Raw genomic sequence first — 23,022 nt, 5'->3', positions numbered from 1 at the left:
GATTTGGCCTTGAGTTGCGTTCCTGATGGCACGTGGCCAATTTTCCTAAACCCACTGTATTCTCATCCTGACAGACCAGACCTAGAAATGCATCTGCAGTACTGTATATACTATACATGCAACATTGTTACTGTGTAGGTCATGCAGATGGGTTATTTTGCTTAAAGCAATGATAAAAGCATCATACATTTTATGGTGATTGATCAGCTTAGGACATTAAAGGAACAACATTATGGGAAATGTGCATCTTCTCCACAGTCAGACAAGAAGATATCAATTTCCTCTCTCTGCATTCAGTAGAAAGCTAGCCTAGTTTAGCACAAATGAATGGAAGCGGATATGGACCAGCTAGCCTACCTGTTGGCCAAAAACACCTTCCCTGGAAAAGAGGAAATCTGTATCAGTCTCCTTGTCTCACTCTCCCATAATGCATTTCCCCTTTGACAAATACAGATGCAGGTCTGAGTGCAAGGTGACTGCTGTCAAACCCTGTTTCTGTGGGATGAGCTAATATGCTAATATGTCTATACTACTAGTATGCACTCATTAACACTCAAGCTCGATACTATTTGACGAACAATGCCACTGACCCTTAGCTGCCAGAGATGTACCCATCCTGGTGACATGTTGTTCACAATCTGTAAGTCGTTTTGGATAAAAGCGTCAGCTAAATGACTACATGTAAATGTAAATGGTAAGATACCCTCATCTGCACCTTTGATCTCACTGCCTACTTGCTCAGATGCTTATATTCAGAGTTTATTTATTTTTACTTTTCTGTGGTTGCATTCCATTGGATGTCCTTGTCTTGACAGCTCACAAATCTTGCTGCTGTGTTTGCACATTGCTGTACTTCACCCAGTAGGTATGGGAGTTTCCCATCATTTGTCATGTTTTCAAACTGTCTTTGGGTGTTTGCAATTTGTGGGAAGTGAAGCTTGGTTTCCACCTTGTCTTGCGTGCAGTGGGTGCACAGTCGCTCTCTGAAATGTAGACGGTGATCTTCTGAAAGGTATCACCATAAGGAATGTGCCTTGAGGAGTAGCATATTTTCAGGTCACGTTCAAGCTCTGTAAACAGGCACGTGCACACAAAAAAATGACTGTTGAGCATATAGACTATATAGACTGCCCTTCCAACTGAAAAATGTCAGGATAGAATCAAAATATTAGGTAAAGAGAGAGATGCCCCGTATTCCATTGCAGTTTGCATGGCGTCCTCAGTGTGCCTCTCCGCGGACCTATATATTTTATGCAGAGCGTGGGTGGTGATGATGATCATGATGATGATAGAAACCGCTGTGGCGTATATAGTTTTATCCACTTTTTCTCCTCCTATTTTCTGTATTTTCCTCCCATCCCAATTTAGTCGTTATGCCAATTCCCCCCTCCCCTTCCTGGTCATTGCGCGCATGTGCCCCCCACTGGTTGGTCTAGGGAGCCCTGAAGTCTATCACATGCTTCCTCCGATACATAGGAGACATAGCCAGCAGCCTCTTTTCACCTGGCAGCGAGGACTCTCATTGGTGAAGTGTAACGCGTGGGAGGTCACACTACCTTCACCATTTCCCTCCCTCCCTCGCTGTGCAGGCGCCCTGACCGACCTGTAGGAGTCGCTGTTTACAACGACCAGGACCCACCCTCGCCGGGTTTCCCACCCGCTAACACAGCCAATTTTGTTAGTATGGACGGTCGGCCAAGCCGGAAGCACCACAGCTGGATTCGATCCCACTGTCTCTGTGGTGGTAGACAGACGTTTAGTCCGCTGCACTACCCGGCGGCCTTGTGGCGCATACAGTTGAATGCTGGTATTACACTGAGGGACACGAAGAAGTCAAGTCCCATGGGATCTCAAATACAAATTGGGATTGGAATAAAAAATGCATTTATATTAAACAATACAGAATATACAGCACTTCTTGGGGTCTGTAGGGTAAGCACTTATTCCCTCCCCCCTGAACATTTATGGAGATGTATGGGCCTTTTAAGTCAGTGATAAAAGTGTCTTTCAAGGATAAGTGAGCTCCTGCACTGATTATTATAGTTCAATATTCAATATTTGATCACCAAAACCCCCCAAAAAGCATAAAAAGGGGGCCCCCTGCCCAAAAAGGGCCCCCAAAAATCGGTTCCAACATACACAGCAGGTATAGTGCCCTTTTCAGCCATTGAGCACCTGCCCCTCTAATGTCCTGTGCACGTCCCTGTGACTGTAAATTATAGCTTATGAACTTTGTGAGGGAAGAAAGTATGATTTTTTTCTCACTGCTCTCTCTCTCCCTCTGTTAGATGTGTCCTGTGCAGACCCTGTGAAGCCAGTTTTCAGCAGTCCGTCAGACTCTACTATGTTCAGACAGAGACAGGTCACTGTCTTGGTCACCATGTCCATTCCACCGGGTAAGACGCACGAAGCGGCCGCCATATCCATCATCCATATCCATCATCCATATCCATCATCCATCATCCATATTCATCATCCATATCCATCATCCATATTAACATGAATATGTCTGCATACATGTTTTACATACCTCTGCACATATATACCACCTTTAGAGGTACATATTTGCATACAAGTGTATATCTGTTGCATGATATGTACATACATTGCATAAATACATATTAACATGCATACACACACAGAGCCATAACTTATCAATCCGTCTCCTGAGCCGTTCGGCCATTGTGTAGTGTGAGGTGTGCCGGATGCCAGAGTATGGCAGCCATTGAGCCTGAGTAGCTCAAGGTTGGGTGCTACCAGAGTGGTGGTGAAGGAGGCAATGTCCACCCTACATTGTAAAGCGCTTTGAGTGTCTAGAAAAGCGCTATATAAATGCAATTAATTATTATTATTTACATTCTGCGTTTACATATTTGGGACTATAACATAAGTACAGGCATACACACACTCACACAGAGCCATAACTTACACTTATTTACATTCTGCATTTACATAATTATTTGGGACTATCTATGCCAGAGTTACAGTAATCTCGCAGGCCACATCTCTGTGTCCTGTGTGTCTCACTCTTTCTCTCTCTCTATCTCTCTCCCTAGGGTTCCCAGGTGGGGCACCCAAAGGCTTGTGGGTAAGCATGGTCCTGGGCTCACCCTCTCCTCGCCCCTCCCCCGCCAAACCACCCAGCCCCGTTGACCAGGGTGTCAAGTAGAAGAAAACAAACACATCCCGTCGGTTCACAGGCAGGAAGGAAGTCATGGCGTCAGCACAAACTCCACCCTTCCTCATTTTTAAAGAATTTGACTTCCTCAATTGCATAGACAATTGTCAAATTGTGACTAAAGAGACAGTAAGATCTATTGGCAGACATGTGGACTTGAGTAAGATCATTTATTGCTGACTCAACATGCTGTCTTTTCTGTTTTTTACTGAGGACTGTTCTGTCCACCCTGCCCCCTGACCCCTCCAAGGGACAGCCTATGTACTGCCATGTCCTGACCCCTCACAGGAACATCCTATCTACTGCCCTGACCCCTTCCAGGGACATCCTATCTACTGCTCTGACCCCTCCCAGGGACATCTACTGCTCTGACCCCTCTTAGGGACAGTCTATCTACTGCTCTGACCCCTCCTAGGGACAGTCTATCTACTGCTCTGACCCCTCCTAGGGACAGTCTATCTACTGCCATGTCCTGACCCCTGCCAGGGACAGTCTATCTACTGCTCTGACCCCTCCTAGGGACAGTCTATCTATTACCATGTCCTGACCCCTGCCAGGGACAGTCTATCTACTGCTCTGACCCCTCCCAGGGACATCCTATCTACTGCCCTGACGCCTTCCAGGAACAGCCTATGTACTGCACTGACGCCTTCCAGGAACAGCCTATGTACTGCCCTGACGCCTTCCAGGAACAGCCTATGTACTGCCCTGACGCCTTCCAGGAACAGCCTATGTACTGCCCTGACGCCTTCCAGGAACAGTCTATGTACTGCCCTGACCCCTTCCAGGAACAGTCTATGTACTGCCCTGACCCCTTCCAGGGACAGTATATCTACTGTTTCTTCTTGACAGCATGGATTCAAACAAAACACTCTCAGAAGAAGAAATTAAGACACATTTGCTCACTGTCAAAACAGATACCGAAATGTTTAATTTAGCTTATACATGTATTATGTAACATTGTGTACATTATATGATGTTAACTGTCATCCACTTTTCAGTTTCATCTTCATCCACAACCCCCCCCCCCCCACACACACCACTTATTCTCCCCGAGTACAGTGGAGCGTACATGTTGTTCTCTCCCCACCCTCTCTCCTTCTCTTGTTCAGTTACCAGGCAGCATGAGATTTCCTTCCTCATTCATGCAGGGTTCATACTGTCAGTTAGGCTGGGTTAGGGATCATACTGTCAGTTAGGCTGGGTTAGGGATCATACTGTCAGTTATGCTGGGTTAGGGATCATACTGTCAGTTAGGCTGGGTTAGGGATCATACTGTCAGTTAGGCTGGGTTAGGGATCATACTGTCAGTTAGACTGGGTTAGGGATCATACTGTCAGTTAGGCTGGGTTAGGGATCATACTGTCAGTTAGGCTGGGTTAGGGATCATACTGTCAGTTAGACTGTGTTAGGGATCATACTGTCAGTTATGCTGGGTTAGGGATCATACTGTCAGTTAGGCTGGGTTAGGGTTCATACTGTCAGTTAGGCTGGGTTAGGGATCATACTGTCAGTTAGGCTGGGTTAGGGATCATACTGTCAGTTAGGTTGGGTTAGGGATCATACTGTCAGTTAGGCTGGGTTAGGGTTCATACTGTCAGTTAGACTGGGTTAGGGTTCATACTGTCAGTTAGGATGGGTTAGGGATCATACTGTCAGTTAGGCTGGGTTAGGGTTCATACTGTCAGTTAGACTGGGTTAGGCCAGTGACGTAAAATGTCCGATTTCTTCTAATCAACCATCCGTGACTCGACGGAACTGAGCCTTAAAAGGCTGCGATGTGGCATAATGGTAGTTGAGGCGGCAGGTATACTGCTAGGGAGGGAGAGGTGGGTGTACCGTGGAGTAATAAGAGTATAATAATACTCTGTACTTGGGTATATCCTCAGACACCATTGCAGCAGCGGAGGTAGAGTGTGACTGTGTGTTCCTGTGTAAACACAGATTCTGCCGCTGCCTTGCATCTGCTTCAGCCGCTCACATGGACCTGTTGCTGGGTGCACACTGAAGAGACCGATGAGAGAGAGAGATGGGTGAGGGAGAGAGAGAAGGGAGAGATGGAGGGGGAGGAGCAAGAGAGTGAGGATGGTAAAGAGAGGGTATGAAAGAGGTGGAGTGAGAGATGGAGGGGGGTCTTCCCGCCCCTTTAATGAACCTCCACAGACCCAGTGACCCGGAAAAACTGCGCTCTTGACGCAGAGCGGCAGAACAAATCCTCTTTTCAACCTTTCAGCTCCGCCGTGCAGAGAGGACATTTTGAACACTCCATTGTTTGATTTTCCTCTTGTTCGCTGGTGTTCCACAGGGAGATGGGGGAGGGAGGGAGGGGTTGAATGAATGGGGGACAGTCATGCTTTTACACAATCTGATTCTACAGTGGGGAGAATCCCTGTGTCAGGACTTGCCGGTGACCTGTAGTCAGCAAACAGGGGTTTTCTCCACATGTAAAAATTGGTGCTGAACTATTTTCTTTTGTATTATTATTTAATTAAATTAAATATATATTTTTTTCTTTTTATTGAAAAGACAAACTAGGTTCCCTAGTTAAACCATTCTCTGACTCTGAATCAGGCAGATGTAATCTGTGCAATGAGTGAAAACAAAAAATGAAATGGAATCAGAATTAGTTTTCTGTATCCTCCTTGAGTTAATCCCAACACTGTTGTTAATGTGTATATGTATTGTATGATGTATGTATGTATGTATGTATGTATGTATGTATGTGTATGTGTGTGTCTGCAGGCCCCAGACAGAAGCACTTACTTCAGTGCCATACAGTGCCTCTCTACATTGAGATGTATTAATTGTTATCAACCAATGGATACAACAAGGCTGAATTTAGACAGCAACAACAAAGATTTATATTTCCTTATGACGCAGGTATGATTTCTCCATGTTTAGCCGACAACTAAAGATTAAATCTTGGTCATACAGTATGTGGTTCAGTGAGAGTGAATATGTCTATAATGATGGCATAGCAAGGGAACACTGACTGATTGTATATGTTTGGAGATAAATATATCTGTATGTATTTGCCCACATAATCGTGATGGAATAAAGTTGTTGTTGTGATTTTGAGAACATGTGCACACATTCATGTCACAAGTTCAGTGTTTATAAATCCAGCCTTGTGGCTAATCTAATGCAATATTGGTACTGTAATTAAATAGCTTTTTACACAGCTGCACATACCTCTCTCAAACTAAATAAAAGCCTTAAATCGAATATATCAAGTTTATGGATTCATCTGGAATGTACCTGATTAAAGGGGGAGCACACTATTTTCACGGGGGAAAAAACAAAATGTAAAACATGTCTGACATAAACCATCTAATTCTCTCTATGTATGCCTACTGCGACAGTGGCTCAGGAGGTAAAGCGGTCTGGTAATCGTAAGGTTCCCGGTTCGATTCCCACTCCTCCCGTGTCCTTGAGCAAGACACTTAACCCCCCAACTCCTGATGAGCAGGTTGGCACTCTGCAGTCGGTGTGTGGGTGAATGTGAGGAACACATTTTTTTTAATTGCTTTGGATAAAAGTGCTATATAAATGCACCATTTGTCATTTACTGCTCCCAGTTTCCCATGGAAAATAAAACATGGCGCAAAGCCAGTTTGCCGAAGGTACGAGAAGTGAAAAGCTATAAGCACCTGAGATGGAACTCATTTCCTGACATGACTGTCTCCTTGGCACTGGGCCATGAGTGCATAACTGCAGAGCTGGGATCCAGCAGCAGTGTCTGCACATGGAGTTCGCTCACCTCTCACTCTGGGAACAGACAGTACACCGACAGACGGCTCACAGGCAAACATGAGCATGTTACATTTTTGCCCACCTTGTATGGACGTGATCGGACCTGAAAATTAGAACCGGCTAACGTACCATGCAGGGGTGTAAAGTACTTGAGTAATTGTACTTTGTTACAATACTTAAGTACTGTTTTGGGGGATTTGTACTTTACTCAAGTATTATTAGGTTTGTATACTTGTACTTTTACTCAATTACATCTCGGAGGGAAAAAAAACATATTTTTTACTCCTTACATTTAAAATGCAGACCTACAAAGTACAAATCTTGCAGGTCCAACCATTTAAATTAGTATATTTGTTTCTCTGGCCGAACTAACGTTAACATTATTAATCCTGCGGCCGCACCTTATTTAAAAACAGCCAATCAAATCCCTATCAATAGAAAATTAACCCGCCCATACTCATGCTGATTGGTCCTTGTGCAAGACTAGAAAGCGAGGATATTTGATTAAACACCTGCTATCAAAAGAATAGACAGTCAGAAAAAAAGTTTTTACTTTTTAGTACTCAAGTAAATTTAAAAGCAGACACTTTTTGACTTTTACTCAAGTGTGTTTTTAGCCAGATACTCTGACTTTTACTAGAGTACGATTTTGAAACGGTACCCATACTTTCACTTAAGTATAATTTCTGGGTACTTTTTACACCCCTGGTACCATGTAAGATTAGATTATCTCCCTTGGGGAAATCAGCATTGGGGGCGGGGGGGGACACAGAGCTTCACAGTCCAGTATCTATATACACTATAGATACTATATAAATACAATATAAAAAGTACAAAAAACAATATGGTCCAGTGAGTGAGTGCACGTGGATACGAGTTCTCACGTCCCGAGTTCTGACAGTGATAGTCCTCTTGACCGCAGAGCCGGCTGTCCGAGTCCTTGGTTATAGAGCCTGATGGCTGCCGGTATAAAGGACCAGCCCAGGCGGTTTGTGGTGTGTCGAGGGGGGGGGGGGTCTTTGGCTGAACGTGCTCTTCATTCTGGCTAGCTCCTCATAGAGGGGCGGGAGGGGTTCTCCAGGATGGCTTCCCTCTCAGTAAATTCTGACTATGGCCAGGGCTGACTATACAGGGAGAGGAAAGGGAAAGCTTTCTAGGGCCCTGCTGCTAGGGGGGGGGGGGGGGCATGGAGGCCAGCAAATGTATGTAGACACTTTAGCTTAAAACCCGTTGTTGGGAGGTTTAATTTTTTTTAACCCATCAGCTACTATAATTTAACATGTTCTAAAGAATCTACCTTGCCTATATTATTATCTACTATGCTAATATGCATTCAATTCTGTAGCACTCAAGATCGACAGTGTTTGACGAACAATGTTACTGACCCTTAGCTGCCAGAGTTGTACCCTTCCTACTTGTACGGAACTTGTAAGTCGCTTTGGATAAAAGCGTTCAGCTAAATTACTAAATGTAAATGTTAATTTACACCCTGCATCAGGCCCGACAAGACATCAGGCCGGTAGAACATCGGCATACGAATTGGAAGAGCCGTCGCGTGGTCCAGCATTTAACTCATTCAGCACCAGTCACGAGAAAAGTCCGGTTAACTCGCCAACCGTTCAGCGCCAATCACAATAAAACTCGGGTTTTAATCGTTATTTCTTTTATTAGCTATATCCATTCATTTTTCCTCCCTCCAGCCTGATGTTATCATTGGGAATGGGTCCGAGCTCGCAAAAGGGCAAATACCGCCGCCTACGCCTTCCAGCCGGTATTGCACTCTATTAGAAATGGTGTAGTTTCTTTTCTGGGCCGATCGGAGCCGTGCGGGCGGGGTTTAAATACTCGGGCAAGGCAGGCCTTTACAACGTTATATATGTGATGCTGCCCCTCCCCCCCTTCATATGCAATGCCGGGCAATGTGGGACGGACCTCCACGAGCAGTATTTGGAATGGCGATCAGATAATTGGATTATTTATTTTGCATTACATCAGAGACCAGGTAAGGACTCTATATATAAAATCTTGCGTTGATCTGATATTTCTTTCTACCGCGATCGACGCTGTCTGTGTGTGTGTGGCTGTTTACCGCTGAGTGCAGGAGGTGGCGGGGGGAGCGCCGTGCTATGATGGCCATTTCATGTATGCACGAGGAAGAATAATAATGATAATCTAGCGTTGATTTCAGGAAGATTCGATAATCAGGTGAAGAATTACAACGTGTTTAGTAGGGGTGGACGGTATAAACGGTATTAATTTGCTCTACGGTATGGATTTTGACTATACCGTGTAACCGGTAGAGCAGCTCTAAAATAGCAATGACGTCATGTAACCACAGCGCGACTATTTCAATCGCATTTGCCCATAAAAATAGATAGAATTAGTCATAGATAATAGATATGTGCAAACTGGAAAAAGTTATTTAGGCTTCGCGCAGTGGGCGTGTCAACACGCAATTGTCATTTCATAATAAACACATATCACCTCGGCGCACAGCAAGTTTCAATTTCAGTTCCTGGCATTTTTAACCAGTGGAGAAAGGTAAGAGATGTCCCTATCGTTTTTCTTATATGAATTATTCTATGTTAATAAAACATACCTGGTGATCAACTACAGTTTGCTGTAAACATTATGATATGCGTGTAGTGTTATGATAACGACGGCTGCAGCGGGAGCCGGGAGGACGGCTGCAGCAGTGGATTTGCGAATAGCATGCAGCTGCAGAGCCGCAGAGCCAGCGGCGCTTTCAGGTCAGGTCAGCTCAACAGCGCCCCCCCACCCAACGGCTGAAAGCTGTGACCAGACCTGAAAGTGCCGCTGGCTCTGCGGCTCTGCAGCTACATATGCTTCTAGCAAAATCCAGCATCCAGCCCGGCTGTTTGCAATGGGAGCAGCACGGACTCGGGACTTATTTTATTTGGAATATAATGACTTTATACGCAAAAGTAGCCTAGTTTTAAGTTAAAATATTATAAATCTACATGCCTTGAGGATGTCATTCTTTATATAGCCTGCCTATCAGGCAAAAAAAATTATTCTAACGGAAACACTGATACCGTGATATATACCGTTACCGTCTATGCTTCAAATTATACCGTGATATAAATTTTAGACCATACCGTCCACCCCTAGTGTTTAGTGTATTCCACTAAAGGGCTATTATCGCGTCTTTTCCTGGGATTACTAAGAATCACCAAAACTATACTCATTCAAAACGGTATAAAACGGAAATGTACGGATGAAAAAACAATCTGTTTTGTGCATGTTGACTGGAAGCAACTCACTGACAATCGACGGGTGTATTAGACCCATAGCTATAATATAAGATATATTTTAAGCACTCGCAAATCTCGCAGTCTCCCCATTGATTAAAGCGATGGCGTTCTAGCGCCCCCTGGCTCATTAAGCGATGGCGCTGAATGAGTTAAGGGCTTGCAGTAAAATAACGCATATAAATGCATTTGAGGTTGTGGTGTTTGAAAAAAAAAAAGAATGCCGCATGAATGTACGAGAGGACTGAGGGGCGATCGGCAGCGAGAGAGAAGTCACCCATGGAGTCAGATAGATGTTTTATAAAAGAAAGAAATCGCCTGTGGCAGGGAGGGCACCACACAAATCATCATAATCTGTCACCCGCCCCTGTCTGGCAGTCTAGGAGGGAGGAGCTGCGACAGCCCACGCTAAAGTCTAACTCTTAAACATCCCGTGAAAGGTCTCCATTGAGCGGATGAGACGTCCTACTCTCAGGAGCCAGGTGTATTGTATGAGGGGAGTCTCAGTCTCTCATTAAATATTATGACACGAGGAACCAGATGGACAAGAATCAGGCTGCAAGAGTCTACTTTATTGCATCTGCAATAACAGGGTGACCAAGTGAAAAATATTTATCTAACAAAAAGGCATTTGTTTTGCACCAGTTTGTATATGTTTTACAGACACAATAACAGTACAAATGTAAAAAAAAAAATACATGAAGCTCATAAGTTGCTGTCATGTTGTTTTTGTTTGTTTTCATTCTTTTTTTTTTGTCGTCGATAAAAAAACACAAGGTTACAAAAATGGACAGAACGGGGTCGGGCAGCCTATACTATGGATACAAATGAAAAAATTAAATTAAGTTAAGGTTGTAAACGGGAACCTCCTCCCGTCACCTAGCGTTGGTCGTTGTTTGGAAACCCGAGGTGCGGAGTGGGAGTGGAGTCAGGAGGGCGTGGGACTTCCCGGCTGGCTGGCGTCGCTCACCTGCCGCTGCATCACCATCTCCTTGGCAACGCATGTGATCTGACCATTCGTCACCGCACCTGGGACCCCCGCCCTGCAGAGAGAGAGGTCATACATGTGTTGAGTTGAGCTATATTTCACTTTGGTGAATCACTTGGAATCCCAACTTGTACATGCTATATGTTGTACCACTGTATTGCACATCGTTGCGGGCAAGACCACCCGCATTTCACTGTATACTTGTATGCCGTGACAAATAAAACTCTTGACTTGACTTGGCATGTAGAGTAGTACTAGTACAGTAGAAATTAGGGATGGGACAAAATTACTATTCGATAGTCACTGGGATCTATTCGATTACTAAACACGTTAGCTATTGAACTTCTTTACTTAATGCGAACATGCATGCTAGCTGGCTTCTGTCATTGCTAACAGCTAGATATTTGGGAGTCACAGCAGGCTAACATTGTTTCCAGAAACAAAAGAATTTGATTTAATTGATTGAAAACTTTATTAACAGATTGCAGAATGGGTACAATACAGTATGGCTCAATACACACAATTGTTAAGGGAATGCAGACCAGAGAAAGACTTTCGTCTTGTTTACATTTAAGGGGGCCAGTTTTGAATTGCAGCCTCCCGTAGGTGCTCTTTGAGAGCGGTTTTGAAGGTGGGTAGGGATTCATTTTTTTTTTTACAGCTGTGGGTAGGGTGTTCCACATTGATGTGGCATAATTACGAAACGTGTTTAGTCCCTTGTTTGTGCCGAATCTGGGTTGAACATTCATTCCGAAAGTTGCATTGCTGATGCTTGAAATGTCTGAGATTCCATGCTAATGTATGGTTTTGTTTTTAACTTAATAACGAATGTGAGACAATCAAGCGAGCTAGCTGGCTACTGTCATTGCTAACAGCTAACGCTATATGACGGATCTAGAGTATTTCAGGAATGAAAGCGTTCTTTCTGAATGTTACATCACTGAATTGTGTGAACTTAGTGAAACATGGCAAACGTACAAAACATCTCCAGTCTCTCTTTCTTCATCTTTCTTTTCTGTTCACCCAGCTGTTAACAGAATGTTATGCTACCTGGCTAGCTAGCTAGCTACATGTACCCAGCATGCCGTTCAGTGGTGCAACAGTTAATATGGTCCTCTCTCGATACACTAGACATTGTAGGTGCCGGTAAAAACAAGGGAAAATATATTTTCTTTTTGAGACAAAACTATATTGGTATTTCATTTTTTTATATAATTGAATGACTATTCGAATATTAATGCCCATCCCCAATAGAAATGCAGCCATTCATTCATAATACCTACCAAGTGTGTGTGTTAAGAGGCAGAGATAACAAAGGAAGTAAAAGAGAAAATTGGAAATGAAAGAGGAAAAGGGGGTGAAAGCAAGGTGGTGTCTAGATCCCATAGCTGGGAAGGACTTTTGTACACGTGATTCTTAATTTTAGGTGGTTAGGAATGGGTTTATAAACAACTCTTACGTGGAAGTCAGAATGAGTCACAGGTTTGCAGCTAGGTAAAAAAGCAACGATTCCTATGGAAACGTCTCGCCGAGCTATGGGATCTAGACACTACTGAAATGGAAGTCGAGTGGTGCGGGGTTTGTTTGGGTGGAGTTTTACGATGTCAAATCACATTGAGTAATGCCAAACTATGCTGGTGGAGTGTTGTGATGTCACACAAGTAATGCAGACTAGTTTGTGTTGCACCATGATTTCTCACAGGATATGACTCCTTGAGGATAAAGGAGAAGGGGTGTCTACTAGTGTGGCTCTGAGTCAGTCAGACGTTTGTGTGTTCCAAGTACAACCAACTGTTATGCAATATCGTGATTAATCCCCCCCTGTACAGTCAGGAACATCGAGGCCGGCTCCAGCCAGCTGGCAGCTGTGCAGAATAGTGGTTTGGCCAAGCGCCAACAAAAAAAACTAAATGTTGGCCCCGATCCAAACCTGAAGACAACTCCCGGTGTTACTTTAGTGAACTACATGCCTGTACTTTACCATTGTAAACCCACATAACTTTAGTGACCGATCATGATATCTGTTCAGTTATGAGTTTGAAAGATGTTAACCAGGGAGTAAAGGGGCTTATGAAGGATATGTTATGAAGGATAATGTTATGAAGGATAATATGTTATGAAGGATAATTTACCCAAATAGTAAGGGGGCTTATGAAGGATACATTCGCCAGGCAGTAGGGGGTTATGAAGGATACGTTAGCCAGGTAGTAGGGAGGATGGACGACCATAAAACACTTACTTGTGCTGTGCCTCCTCAGTCAGAGTGGTCATACCAGGCTGAGTCTGCTTCCCAAAGAAGAAACTGGACCACCAATGGCCAGCGTCCTGCTTGGGGAGACCTGGGGAGAGAGGCCCAGAGTCAGCGCAACATGTTAACATGCTATAGATGCACCAGTAACAGTAACCTGGGGAGAGGCCCAGAGTCAGGATAATATCCGAGACTCCGAGATCGGCACGGCGGTTACAAGACAATTTATGCTACTACTAATAACCACCAACTATAAATTATACTTACGATATAAGTACAGACTAACCAAGGGTAAAAGCCCATTCAAACCCCACCCGTAAACCTGATGGGTTAGTATTAGTAGCAGTGAATGATTCAACCGTGAGGGAAGATGCTGTGCAGTTTGCTGTGGCAACAACAGCCTGGCAATCCTCTACAGCAAAGTAGGGATGCCCGATCACGTTTTTTGCCACCGATACCGATTGTCGTGAGCCATATCGGCCGATACCGATAGTTTTTGATTAAAAAAAATATAAAATTATTTTATATCATTTTTTTTTTATAAAATATATATATTATATAATTAGACTTGTACTTGTATTATCTGCGAGACATCGCCACCACGCAACAAGCTCCACTGTCTGTGTGTACTCTAGTAGCCTCCAGCTACGGCCAGGATTCTCCGGAGCTGCAGCTGGACCCATACTCGAGTAGCCTCGAGCTACGGCCAGGATTCTCCTGCGCTGCAGCTGGACCCTATTGGTATAACGTTACTGTGCTCAGCAAGCCCTCAGCTCGAATACGCGTCGAATCAGTGTTATAAGACATTGATATCAGGAGCTATCTGTAGCTACTGCTAGCCGGATATATAACGTTAATACAACGCCTCAGTGAATTATTTAGTTCAATGGGACATTTCGTTTTGAACAGTGAACTAACTTGCGCTAACGTGAGCTAACAGGTATCATACACGTCTCTACTAGACTATTGCTGGAGCATTTGTTGATATCAGGAGCTATCAGTAGCTAGCCGGCTAGATACTGTTCGGTTAGACAATGCCTCATCATGTATTAAACTAAAAGTGAATAGTTGACTGGGTCATTTTGTAACGGTAGCTAACGTTAGCTCAGGGAGATGCCGTCCTCCCGTCCCACTAGACTAGACCCGTGTTTACATGCGTGCGGGAGGGGCTGGAGGGAGTAGCAGACGCCGCACCACCCGGTGTCTGAGACAGAACTCAGCGAGTGAGATCGGTTTTGACGATCGGCGAAAATAAAGCATTATCACCGATCGCATATTTATACTGATTATCGGCCGATAACGATCGGTGGCCGATCGATCGGGGCATCCCTACAGCAAAGTCAATATTATCTTAACAAGGAGAGTCGTGTCATTTTGTACACAGCAACGTTATAAATATACGAGTTGGGACTGGTGCTAAAGAGGTTACTGGTGGGCCTCGACGTGCCAAGACCACTGGTACAAGTTTATCGCTGCTGTCAGGTGAAAACTGTGCATCTCCAGAATTTGTCAGGAATGAAGAAAAAACACCTCATTTTCAAATGGACACCCGAGTATCTACATTAGGTTTTACATTTACAATTCACTTTTAAACACTACACCATATTTGATCTATTTACTAAAAGATTTGCACTACATCTCTACCTCATATTTTGCACTTTAGTTTTGTATATTTTGCAGTGTTTGGTTTCTTTTACTTTTTTTTTTACAGCAAATAAAACAAAACTTGAACTTTCAAGTGATAACTATTTGTATTACAGTCTCTTTATCAAGCTGTCCTGGCTGTGGTGGTTTCAGCCGTGCCGACTGCTTTTTAAAATTGATTTACAATTTTGGTTATAACACAAGAACCTCGTCAACTTTCAAGTGAGAACAATTTGTATTAGTGTCTTCATCTATACAGACCACCCTCGGAAGCCAGCCTCTTTGACGTGGGACCAGAGACAAGGGCATGGCTACAAGACAGAGTTGGACCTCTGATGTCACACAAAAGATAAGAGTGTCTTTATCAAGGGATACTGAAGAGAACATACCAGGATGGTGGGGGATGACCTCTCCAGCGTACTCCGAACTGCCACAAGAGCTACTGCTAGAGGTGGACCCTATGCGCCCTGAGAGAGAGAAAGAGAGATTAGAATATATACATATATTTTTTTTTAATGATCTCCTCAATTTTGCATTTCACATTTACATTAAGTAAATGAGCACATTTCCACTAGCTTTGTTCACATTAAAGGGGCTGTTTATGGGGGGGGGGTCCTGCTGGGGAGCAGTACAGTGAAATCAATTTGCTTTGAGTTACATAACTTCAGCTTGAAAAGGCAAAGTTGTACTCCTAACATAACCTTATCACGTCTTATTGTGAAATTCTATCACAGGTCACAACTGGTTCAGGACTTAATCAAAGGATTTTCACTTCAGCTAAAGGAATGTGCTCTTTCCTAGTATTCATTCTGAACATAAGTCAATTGAATAGCAAAGTGTCTTTACCACCTAAGAATGCACTACTTAAATATGTGAGCAAATACTGTTCACGTTTGGAGGGGAAATACCTACTGTAGGAATGTAATAATGAAATATTATTTAGTCATGAATGTAATAACCTTTTCTGAAAATATTCTGATGTTTATAAAGATGTCTACAATGTCTTGCAATTAGCTCCTGTTGCACTGAAACACATCAGAAGATGTTATTGTTCCAAAGTACAATCACAGACGTGTCAAAAATAACACAGGAGATGGAATCTGAGAAACGTAAAATAGTTAAGGAATGGGGTGAGGGCTAGTAAACAGGAATCTCCATTAGAGATCAACACGTGTCTGACACAAGTTCGTTGTACTGTATTTGTGCTGTATAATGGCAATACATTTGAATCCAATACATTTCAAACATCACTGCACACCGTTTGGGAATGCCACCCATTTTAAGAATTTATATATTTCCCGCTGTACCCCAGGACAGTTCAGTCAGTATATAAAACACAAACCACTCTTCCCTGAAGCTAAGATTCTGAGAGAAATCAATTTAGTAATTTAGCTGACACTTTTATCCAAAGTGACGTACAGATTGTGAACATCTGTCAGCTAAGGGTCTGTGTTGTCGTTGGTGTTCGTCAAATAGTATTGAGCTTGAGTGTTACACTCAGAGTGCATAGTAGTATAGACATATTTGCAGGATGGGTAGTAGTATAAGAATAGTAGCATAGTATTAGGGTACATAATCTTCTCCAGATATTATTTCAGATATTGTTTTTAGTTGATGGCGGGTTTCAGCTGTACCGACTGTTGGCAAACCTGGGGCCGACTTTAGGTTATAAGTTATAACACTGGTTCAGACCTCCCAGCGAATCTAGTATATAATAAACCTAATTCGCGTGCAAGAGCTCACACAAACATTTTATGGCCTAACAAAATCAGAACCCCATTCACATGAAGCAGCCCCAGAGAGAGTGGTGTGTGTTCATCACAAATACAGAGAACACAATATACAATTCTTAAAATGGGAGGCAATTCCCGTTGTGAGGGACTCACTTCGGTAGTAGTCAGTGGTCGCCACAAGAGAACCGCCTGCTGGTATGGATGCCATTCTTGCGCTGCTGGTTGCTAATGCTGTACTTGATGGAAACCTGAAGGAGGACAATAGAGAAAGGTGATGAAGGGCTTAAAAACAGACGGATCATCTTATCTTAGAATTGAAAAAGCTGAGAATCACACCTCATTGATTGATTGAATTCATCATCAGGTCAGGAGGACAGTACATACAAATAGGAAATTGTGTGTGCTAGTCACTCTAAAACCACGACTCACATACCAATAATAATAATAATAACAATACTCATTCCTATAAATTATACCGAATGAAAAAAAAATTAACATGGTCGCGGATACAAACTGAAACGATCCTAACGAACATTACTCTACGTTTTGTTTTGATAATATGTTATTAATAACAACTGACAGTGACATTATGGAGACCCTTGCGGGGAATCTTACTGACAAAACAAAATGCGGAGCATCGCATAGCGTAAACGTATCTTTCGTTAAAACAAGTGTTTAGTTGTCATTAGTTCCAAGGCCAACCATAGTGCTCAGATCTCAGGTTTGACGATCAACACCTCTCAGCAGGACGTGACATGATTGAAAACAAAAAGACAAAGGCGAAATCTGGCCACTTTCTGAACGACACGTAGGGAGGACTGTTACAATTTGTGCACACGGGAATCACATAAAACCATACGAACGCGAGTAATGTTAACTTTAAAACTATTAGCTTTTAACAAACGTTAACATTACCCCCACCCCCCCTCAGATCCGGGTCTCGTCGGTCCTGCATCCACAACAAGCTAACGCCGTTAGCTCCCAGGACCAACCGTAGAAACATGTCAAAGCTCACCCTGTCTGTCGCGACCCAGACGTGCTGGTGTTCAGTAGCACCCGATACAGGCTGGCTGGGGGGACTCAACGCTAGGCGACGGGGCCCATTTGAAAATAAGTTTTGGGTAAATGTAACCCTCCAAGGTCCGTACAAAATGTGTATTCTGCTAGTTTTCTTGCTAAATGAAGGCTCGGTCGGTGCTTTTATAGAGAGGGAGAGGGCTGACGTCACCAGCGCTCTGGTGGGGCGGGGCTAGGCCGTGGACAAGCGAACTAGTTTACTAGCAGGGGGCATGGGGGTTTACTGCGTGTCGCAATGGCAAGCAAGCAATGCTGTTTGATTCATATGAAAAATATAACCATCAAGGACAAATGTGTCTTCGGGATATGTTGATGATACTTTTGGGTTTCCTGTAAGACACCGCTCCCTGATGGTCTAGTGGTTAGGATTCGGCGCTCTCACCGCCGCGGCCCGGGTTCGATCCCCGGTCAGGGAACTTTTCTTTCGTTCTCCTCCATACCGACACAATCGTACACACTGTGTACATACATTCAAAAGACGCGAGATGCTAGTTTTCCCCGGCTCCTCCGCCGCGGCGGCCACAGTACTTTTGTAAACATAATACATAACACAACGTATACTCTATCTATACAAACTATAATTATTCTATATAATTATAAATGTAAACTAGCTAGCTATGAACTAAAACTATAAACTAGACATAATACACAACGTATATTCTATCTATACTAAAAATAAACTATAAATTAAACTAGACTAAACATAGTACACAGGGTATATTATATCTATACAAACTATACTATCTGTATAAATAAACTAAAGACTATAAATTAAACTATAGCTTAAATATAGTACACAACGTATATACAAACTATACTAAATGTATAAATAAAACTACACAACGTATATTATATCTATACAGACTATACAATACAAGGTTTTAGACCTTTTTTGTGTTTATATCGAGATGCATTAGTGAAATATCCCACCAACCCTGACAGCTGTGCGTTCGGGTAACTTCGGTTTAAAGAGTGATGTCATGTTCGGCTGCCTTCGTCGAACGTGACTTCCATCCAGAATGTCCGCGGGGAGGTCCTTTCGCGTAATGTTTGGATTGACCGTTTATTCAGGCCTAGCACGCCAGAGTCAGAGAATATTTTGCTGCATACATTTGTCCCCCATATTGGAAGAAACGGTTGCCATGTGTAAAACAACAGCTGCTATGTGCTGATATGAGAAATATATCAACAAACAGCCACATTGGCCAATTACTTAAACATTTTCTTCACAAAGATAGCCACAACACTGTTAAAATAAACTACCCTCCCACTCTGGGCATTTTGTGGTAGAACACATCCTAGCCTTCTACAAAAGCCTACGGGACGGGTCCGCAAAGATGACTTCGAACTCGAAATGGTAACAACAGATGAGGTGCGCAAAAAACTGAGCGCCCTCCAACCTGGCCATGACAATTTCCCCTCCAAATTCCTCAGAGACTCAGCAGCCACCATCACTCACATAATAAACCGTCCCCAAAGATTTCAAAATTGCGAGAGTGACCCCCCCTGCACAAAACAGGCAGCAAATTAGACCCAGGCAACTACCACCCTGTTTCTATTCTTACATCCATCTCGAAAGTTATGGGAAAAATAGTCTATGAACAGGTCGAAAAGTACCTTGCGGAGAAAAAAAAAAAATCTACGAATTCCAATCTGGCTTCAGAACATCCCACTCCACTGACGCATGCCTTCTCTATTTGAATGACCACATCAAACAAGAAGTGGACGCAGGCATATACTGCGGCATGGTCATGCTGGACCTCCAAAAGGCTTTAGACACTGTCAATCACTCCATGCTGATTGATAAGCTAAAAGCAATTGTTTTTGATAGTTCATCAGCAGAGGTGCGTTCCACATATCAACTCTGATGCACGCACGCTAATGACGCCACATGCACGCGCGCTCCCGCGCATGCGCATAAATGTTCCCCCACTTAAGCACAGACAATGCCTAATTGCCTCTACGAATGGAATGTAACACATTTAATTCACAAGTTAGGTGTGAATGTATCTGAGAACGTATTTAACACACCTGACGACTGGCACTATTGATATGCAAAGTAGCCCAGGTGGGTACTTATAGCGAGTTGGCGAGGGCAGCGCATTCCTGTGTGCACGCGCTTCTGCTCAAATCTTTGGGTGCACGGAGTGCAACCCCGTCCCATGAAGAACGCATCCCTGTTCATCAGTGAGCTGGATGCAATCCTACCTGGAGGGGAGATAACAGATGGTGGAGGTGAACGGTACACTGCACCCCCCCCCCCCCCCCTCCCAGTGAGCTGTGGTGTTCCACAAGGAAGCATACTAGGACCGTTACTGTTCCTAATTTATGCAAATTACATGTCATCAGCTTGTGACTGCAACTTGTTCCTGTTCACGGACGACTCAGCCCTGCTGGTCTGACAGGGACAAGTTGCAGGTTGAAAAAGCTCTCAGCTCTGAACTCGGCAGAATCTGCACCTGGCTCGCTGATCAGTGGCGTAACTTTCTTCCTAGCGGTGGGGGGGACATATTAGGGGGCGTGGTCAGTGACGTCGCAGGGGGGGGGGGTAGGGGGGGCTCCCCCACTTCCCAATTTTTTTTTCTAATACCAGGTGTGCAATACGCATTTTCCCAGGCGGTGGCGCCTCTTGTAAGAGGTGGTCATCGTGGAGCCAGGGCTTGTCCAGCTGCACGTCCGCTAATTTAATATAATGATACTAGTGAAATTTTTTTAACTCTGTCAAAATAAACAAGCTGCATAGGCATAATAAACTGTAAGCGACATATACATGTTTGCACTGTCTTTTTTCTATTATAAAGTGCCTCTCGAGACTCGGGTCCATAACACATAACAGATCAGTCATTTGATTGTAATGCAGGTGCTCGCATTATAAATCGAATGTATGCGAGACAAACAATGTAATCGTTTTGATGCATACATCTCTGCCCAGCCTACCCCACCTGTTGCTGTTGCGCCCCCGCACAGAGAGACCCATATCCCCGCACCAGAACGCTACGACGGGGACGTCTCTAAATGTCATGCCTTTATTTTTCAATATTCACTAGTATTCGGACAACAGCCGCACACTTAAAGTGATACATCTAAAATCGCTTATCTTACCTGTCGGGGGTCCAGGACTCCTGCGTTAGAATGGGCGACAGGCAGCTCTCCACTTCCCTCTGCAATTCGTTCCCTGCATACATCGCAAAAGGTATTCGACCACCCTCCCGGGGGCTCGGATCATTGCTTTGCTGTAGCTTTCTCCTCTTTGGCGACGGTGCCATCCTCGTTGTTGTTGCATGCAGCCACTCCAGCCAGGGTGCATGCAGCCAGGTAGGACGCGTGTATAGGCAGCGTGGTGTATGTGATGACGACGCGTCATCATGACGTATTGAACACACACCTCGGCTCGGCTGACGACCGTCACCCGACACCAGAGCAGCCAATATGCAAAGACGAATACTGTGTAGTAGCGAGTCACAGTGCTGGCCGCCAAGCCGCGCAGTTGCAGCGGTTTGGGGGTAAAAACATGGGGGGGACAAATACTGCATTCTGAAATCAAGCGGGGGACATTTTCCGGGGACCCCCCCGCAAGTTACGCCCCTGTCGCTGATAAACTATCATTACACCTGGGTAAAACAGAATCCATTCTCTTTGGATCAAATAAACTCAGCAAGGCCAACTGCTTCTCTGTTACAGTGGGTGATAATATTGTCACAAGGAAAGATGAAATTACCTACCTGGGTTCCATCCTAGAGGCAAATCTTTCCTGTGACAAAATGGCAACCAATGTAATCAACCAACAAACAAGATTCTTGTACCGGATCTCCGCTCTGGTAAACAAGAATACCTTGAAGACTCTAACAGGAGCACTCATTCAAGGGTACTACGACTATGCTTGCACACCTCATGGTACCAAAGCACCTCAAAGGCACTAAAAACAAGACTACAAACATCACAAAACAAACTGGTCAGACTACTGCTTGACCATACCCCTGCCCATTTTGACAACCTAGGATGGCTTAGAGTAGACGACAGAGTACAGCAACTTGCAATGGGCCTGGTCTACAAGATACACTACACCACTAAGATGTACATGTCGAAATACTTCCCAAAGGTCAGTGAATTCCACCACCACAACACCACCAGAGGGAGTTCCACAACTCATGTTCAACCCAAATTCGGCGCAAACAAGGGACAAAAGACGTTTAGCAATTATGCCACAACAATGTGGAACGCCCTACCCACAGCCGTAAAATAATGTGAATTCCTACCCTCCTTCAAAACCGCTCTCAAAGAGCACCTACAGGTGGCTGCAATTAGAAACTGGCCCCGGTAAATGTCCACCCCCCCCCCCCCCCCCCCCAATGTAGTTTCTTCCCCTTCGAAAGTACAGTATATATTTTTTTATGATCTTTCTCTTAAACAGTACTCTATATTTGTATGTCATAAATGTCTTGATGAAACAGTACTGTATATCTGTATGTCATAAATGTCTTGATTAATTGAAAATGGGGGACCCTGATGTAAACAAGACGAAAGTATTTTTCTGGTTTGCATCCTCTTAACAGTTGTCTGTATTTATTTGAGCTGTACTGTACCCATTCTACAATCCGTTAATAATGTTTTCAATCAATCAATCAACATTTATATTTTGGTATCACTCATCACTGGTATCTCTTAAATACTCTACCACTGCACAGAAATTAGGCATTTCTTTTAGAAAGTGATTACCAAAGGTTACAGGCAGCCATGGTGGCAGAAAGAGAACTATGCTACCATGCAGGGCCTCCATTTCTCACATTCCCTAAACATTTCACAAATTTGGACCATGAAATAAATAAATGCACAACTGCCACCGACAATGTGCAATACCCTCAGACAGATTATTTTAACTGATCGCAAAAAAGTGTTGACACAAAAGATTACAAAACACAGTCACCTTTTAGTTTAGTGATTTACAGATTTGATGTACGACTCCGTTGACATGTACACCTGGGTACTCAAATGGCCATGCAGACAGCAGACTATGGGGCTCCAAACTTTAAAACGTCTTTGGTAAATGGCATGCTTTGAGGGCCTCCATCTGGGTATTGCCTACATAAGTCAGAGTTATATCTATACGCAATCTAGAGGGCTCTTTTCAT

The 23,022-nt window shown here is 43.8% G+C and overlaps 1 protein-coding gene across 1 annotated transcript; it reads right to left on the bottom strand.

Moving 5' to 3' along the window:
- Nucleotides 1-10,754: 10,754 nt before the first annotated feature.
- LOC311243529 (pancreatic progenitor cell differentiation and proliferation factor B-like) lies at nucleotides 10,755-17,999 on the bottom strand. The gene is made up of 5 exons (XM_084332783.1): nucleotides 17,832-17,999; nucleotides 16,970-17,064; nucleotides 15,473-15,550; nucleotides 13,431-13,530; nucleotides 10,755-11,246 (listed from the first exon to the last, which is right to left on the bottom strand). Exons 2-5 carry the CDS (start codon nucleotides 17,022-17,024, stop codon nucleotides 11,132-11,134), a joined length of 348 nt encoding a protein of 115 aa, XP_084188909.1. The 5' UTR covers nucleotides 17,025-17,064; nucleotides 17,832-17,999; the 3' UTR covers nucleotides 10,755-11,131.
- Between the last annotated feature and the right edge of the window lie 5,023 nt (nucleotides 18,000-23,022).

This window comes from Notolepis coatsorum (assembly GCF_963971535.1).
Source record: "Notolepis coatsorum genome assembly, chromosome: 17".
NCBI classification, from domain to species: Eukaryota; Metazoa; Chordata; class Actinopteri; order Aulopiformes; family Paralepididae; genus Notolepis; species Notolepis coatsorum.
The sequence above is the reverse complement of the archived record's forward strand: the minus strand, read 5'-3'. Positions and strand labels throughout refer to the sequence as shown.